The sequence below is a fragment of the Carlito syrichta genome, unplaced genomic scaffold, assembly GCF_000164805.1.
Source record: "Carlito syrichta isolate Samal-C Ts95f unplaced genomic scaffold, Tarsius_syrichta-2.0.1 Scaffold289100, whole genome shotgun sequence".
Lineage (NCBI taxonomy): Eukaryota > Metazoa > Chordata > Mammalia > Primates > Tarsiidae > Carlito > Carlito syrichta.
The window spans coordinates 9,448-15,011 of NW_007233196.1; the positions used below are offsets into that span (position 1 = coordinate 9,448).

Here is a 5,564-nt window from a genome sequence, read left to right on the forward strand (position 1 = left end):
GGGGCAGACAGGCTGGAGGCCAGGAAGGGGGTCAGAAGTAGTGTGGACAGTCGGTGATGCAGGTGGGAAGGAGGAGGAAGGTAAATAAACAGGTATGGAAGCTGGAGAAAAGGACAGAGAAAAGGCCAGACGGGAGGACAGCAAGCCAGTGGGAAGAAGGGCAGGTAGGCAGATGAAAACATGATGTGGGCAGATAGGTAGGGGCAGGAGGAGGAGGCAAGAAGATGGGTTGGCAGGTGGAGACCCTCAGAGCCCATTCTTGTCCCCCCACGGATTAGAGAGCTTCTTGAGATGCAAGTGAATCCCATTGTTGGATTTCAACACAGCTCGAGGGATGGTATGGGGACCCTTGTGGGATCAGGGAGCAGCTCACAGCAAAGCAGGGTCAGGGCCATGGCCACCTTCAGCTCGTTCATGGCAAATTGTTTCCCAATGCAGTTCCTGGGCCAGGCAGGGACAGTGAATTGAGAAGTGGCATCAGGCCTCTTTCTGAGCTGGGCAGACCTGGTGCCCTGAGCTCCAGCCCATAGTTAGGCATATGGGGTCTTCCCTCATGTGCTTAATCCAAACCCCCTTTCTTCACAGGCCAAACACATCTCTACACCATCTTCAAATCCCATCCTCCCTTGTCCTCGAACAAAGCCTACCCATCTTTCAGGGCTAGTTCCTAACTGCTGCCTTTGCTCTCAGCAGGTGGGAAATATCTGTTAGGACAGGACTTTAAGGCACAGAGTCTAACCACATGAATGGATTACAGAATTATCATTGGTTTGTGCATTTCTCCACAAGTAGTTTTTTGTGCCTCAGTATCGTCAGTTTAGTTCACTGTAGAGTGAAGGTGGGCCACACTCTCAGGGGCTCACCATGTAGGAGGACACATAGTGACCAGGATCCTCAAAGCAAAGTCAAATGTGTGGGAAAAAAGAATCAGAAGGGTGCCCAAGAAGCTTCCTGGAGGGCCCCTCAGATGTTTACTCACTTGCTTCCCAGCCCATGGTCTAGGTTCTTGCCTCTGTCTCATCCCCTCCTTCCACCAGCACCTGTAGCTTCTAATTCTAGGCTAGAAGAGTCCCTCCTTGCCATCCCTTAGTCTCTCACCAGGACTTTTCTGGTGTCCCTGCTACCCCTCCCTCCATGTTGCAGTCACAGCCCAGCTCAGACCTTCCTCACCCTTCATCATACTATGTGTCATGCACTATTGATGTGGTTTCCCCCAAAGACAGACTGTTGTCCTCATTTTTGTGTGTTTTGTCAACATTAGACTGTGTGAGTTATTGGATTACAGCATAGAGATCCCACTTCTTGTACAAAATTTGACCAAATGGGAAAGTCGACATCAATATGTGAACATGTAATGCAGTGATCATTTGCTGAGCAAGAAGTAAAGTGTGGAGATGAACCGCCTTGTAGTAAAACTCCCTGCAAAGGGCTACTTTAACCAATGACTTGAAAGGTAGGACTAGCAAGGGTATCTCAAGTCTAGACACATGAAAAGATTTCAAGGATTTAACTCTGTGGCCAACTAATGAATTACACCAAAAAGCTTGTGTACTGCATTGAGATTTTGTAGGAGTGGAGAAATCAACTCTTTTATATTTGTAATAGTTGAGAAGAGCAAACATGTAAAATTGAATTTGGTGAAGTAAATCTAATATTGAAAAGTCATTCTCTTAACGTGAGTAAAACACAAGAATACACTGGCATGTGGGTCACCCATGGAGAGTGATTTCTGGCTGGCCATTGCAAAGAGCAGGAGCAAAGTCTCCATGGTTGCCCTGGATTGTCACCTTATATAGCATGAGATACACCCACACTAGGTCCCCTTTCCCCAAATACCAACAACCAAGGGCACAACTGAAGATTCCTTGTATGATAATACGGAGTCAAAGCATCAAGTGTATGCTCAGAGACTTCTCTTGTATCCCCACCCAAATAACATGAGAATGCCTCACCTTGATCCTCCTGAGAAGGGCAGGAATGCATGGCTATGTCGGTCAGAACCTGGTGCAAAGCGGGAAGGGTCAAACACCTGCAGAGAGAGCACAAGGGCCAGGACAGGTAGGGGTCATGCCTCTGCTTCCAACCCATGAGGGGACAGGGTACCCAGAGGCAGGAGCAGGATATTGTGTTGGAAAATGTGCCCTCCTCCCAGGGCTCTCATACCTCTGGGTTTGGCCACACCTTCGGGTTGTGGTGGAGGCCATACATGGAAAGTATCACTATGATACCTGTGGGGTGGGCAGGAGACAGAGAGAAGCATGATGATATCCATGGAGGGAACTGATCCCTCATCCAGCCAGGGGCAGGTACATACAGAAAAAGCCAGAGTGCCACAAATGATCACTTTGAGCAGGATGATCCTACCACTATGCAAGTCAAGCAGGCTTGCCAAGCACCTGAGCTCAGATGATGAACAGAAAAGTTTAAATCTCAAATGAAAAGCAATAAAAAATCAGAGCATTATTGTTTGAGATAAGCCCAGTGAAAATGCACAGTCATCAAATGCTCTCCATGAGCCATTGGTGAATGTCCATGAATTCATTTGATACTCATGGAAATGCTCCCAGGAAGAACTTTTTTTGTTCCCTTTTTTCAGATGAGATACATGAGTAACATAGAGGCTTATCGCCTTGACCATAATCACTCAGCTAGGATGTGACAGGTCTGGAACCAGACCTAGTGAGGGTAGATCCTTGGTGGCCTCAAGCACTAGGTTCTCAGATCAGGGCATCAGCAGCTCTCTACCACCAACCTGAAGTCTTCTCAGAGATTGGACAACATGTGATCCATAATGCCGGATTCTTGATCTCCCTCATTTGCTTTGACCCCTTCAGAAAACAATCACATCGCTCTCTGTCCCTATCTGATTTTCTCTCCAGCACTCCACATCTCAGAAAATAGAAGTTTAGGATTCTATGACCTAGGCCAAATCCAAAGGCTAACATTTATTTATTGAAATTTTAGTGGATTCAAGCTCTGGACCAGGCATTTTAAATTCTTCATCCTAAGTGCAAAGAACATTTTAATTATTTAATGTGAAAAAGGAGGCCCAGGAAGGCCAGAACTGCTGAAGCACAGTTTGATGTCTAACCCATCACATGTCCCTGTGGAGTGCTTAGGTGAGTGAGTGTGGGAAGTTCCTACCTTTGGGCAAGGAGTGTCCATCAGGGAAGGTGACAGGTTTGCTCAGTTCCCTGCTAATTGCTGGTACTGGTGGATAGATTCTCAATGCCTCCTTGATGCACATGATGGTGTGGGGCATCTGGTCCAGGTGCTCCCTATATCAAAGCCCATCCTGAAGAGTGGTCGGAGTCTGGGAAGAGCAGGGATTTCCCCCACAGAGAGGGCAGGGCTCTCCCGTCTCTTGAGTACTCACTCACCAGGTGATGGAGGCTCCATCCCCCAAGAGGCTCTGGACCTCCTCTCGGCATCTCTGCTGATGCTTGGGGTTCACGGCAAGAGTATAGAGGATCCAGGAGATGCCGCTGGCTGTGGTGTCGTGACCCTCGAACATGAACGTGTCCACCTCAGCACGGAGGTCCTTGTCTGACAAGCTGCTCCCATTCTCCATCTGGAGGAGGCCACAGCGAGAGTGCAAGGTTTATCTCTTACTCTGTGCTCTGGGCTGAGCCTCAGGCCTCTCCTACATGCACTCACTTTGGCCAAGAGGAGGATGTTCAGGAAATCCAGGTGCCTCTTTTTCTTGAGGTTCTCTAGCTCGCCCTCCTCCTGCAGTTGAGCCTTCCTCTGCTGGATCACTCGGTCTGTCCCAGAACAGTGGTTACCAGGCAGAGCTGAGAGTGTAGCAACCCCCAGGAGACCCAGCTTCACACCTGACCCCATCTGGGTGCCCAAAAGAGCTCAGCAGGAATGAGATTTGGGTGCTTGTGTCAGGAGAGAGAGCTCTAGCATCATGTGAGACAGTTCAAGCCTCCCCTCAGTGGCACAGTCAGTGGAGACTGGTCTCAAATACTGCTGGTATGGGGTATTATTAAACCAACTCTATGTGGTGACACAGATAAACCTCTGTATAGCACATGGCCCCTCAGCTTCCAGCTCCTTCACCTGGGAAGTCTCCAGCCAGTTAGTCCCAGCTCCTGCAGGGGCACAGTAGAGCCTGGCCTATTCTGCGGAGTCATGGCCTCCTCCTTTGACTTTGCCTGGTAAATGTAGGGAGACAAGAAGAGGAGATAGAACCTGTGTACTGATGGGCGATCTGGCAGGCATGTTGAGCTCTGCGGCCTTCAGGTGTCAGATTGTAGATAGTGTCATTCTGGTAAAAGGCATTCTTAGCACGGGAAAAAAATAGGTTGGTCAGATCTCTGATGGCTTTGATGTAGGACTGTGATTTCCTGGGGGAGAAAATGGGGAAGAAACAAGGGAATAGTGGGCCACTGACCTGGAGGCAGAGTGGGGCCTGAGTGGAGACAGCCTCCAAGAGTGGGTAAGCAGTACTGAGGCAACTGTCTCTTTTGTTTTAAATAACATACAGGGTCTAAGTGTGCCAGAGGTCTGTGATCTGTGCCTGAGTCATATTTTCTGGGTTCTACCTGTGCTTGGAATCGAGAATCCATGCTGAGTCATGGTTTCTGGGGTCTACTTGTACTAACGATCATGAATTTGTGCCCGAGACATAGTTTATGGGGTCTACCTGTGATAGGGATCAGGGACCAGTGCCTGAGTCATGGCTTCTCAGTTCTACCTGTGCTAGGGATCAAGGTTTTGTGCTTGAGTCATGGTTTCCAGGGACTACTTGAGCTATGGATTAGGGACCTGTGCCTGAGTTATGGTTTGGTGTGGTCTGGAATGAGAATTGGTCAGGGGCTTAATCTTGCTTCATGTAGAGTGAGCCTCTAGGCTGGACCACCTTCCTCTCAAGTACGTCCACCCCAGTTGGTAAGGGCAAGGAACCTGCGGCTCAAGGGGCAAAACTGACCTGTCCACCTGGATACTGCCCTTGTGGCTGAAGGTACACTTCATGATAGTGTTCAGTGTCATCAAGGTGATGTGCTGAAAGACCTCCACTGGAGAGTCCTGGCCGATGAGCTCTTCCCATTTGTCCTGTGGTGGAGGGGGGCCTTGAACCATCTTAATTCCTTAGAATTTTGCTAATAATACTTGGCTGTTTTTTGTATCTCTAGATACCTTAATTGAGATTCCTCACTTTTTAGATTAGGTATATTGTAGAAATTGGGATGTGAAGTCTATATGTTTAAACTGGTGCCTGTTTCTCACAAACTTTTAACATAGCATTAAACATAGTTCCTCACCATAGCCTGCATTGGGGTTTAAATTTTGAGATTCAGTTATGACCTATTTTTAGCAAGAAACTTTTGTTCAGGAATAAATAATAGGGAACTCTTCAGTGTTCTGACAGCTGATTTGGTTCCTAGGAACAGATAGGACCCTAACTTGTGGGGAGAAGTGTCAGGACAAACGAAAGTTTAAGGGGTGGCTATAGGTCCTCTTGATGGAGGACACCAGGAGCTTCAAAATCTTTTTCATTCATCAAAGCTTTGCTGAGCTCAGTTGGGTGGAAGTCAGAATTCCGATGAGAGGAGAGC

At 48.1% G+C, this 5,564-nt stretch overlaps 1 protein-coding gene across 1 annotated transcript; it reads right to left on the reverse strand.

The window, feature by feature from the left end:
- Positions 1–246: 246 nt before the first annotated feature.
- LOC103256223 (cytochrome P450 4A11-like) lies at positions 247–5,088 on the reverse strand. Its single transcript, XM_021710468.1, is given in 9 exon segments — positions 247–335; positions 338–441; positions 1,953–2,029; positions 2,164–2,228; positions 3,145–3,278; positions 3,381–3,571; positions 3,658–3,764; positions 4,198–4,352; positions 4,937–5,088. Coding segments are annotated over 9 exon segments (1,074 nt in total).
- Positions 5,089–5,564: the final 476 nt, after the last annotated feature.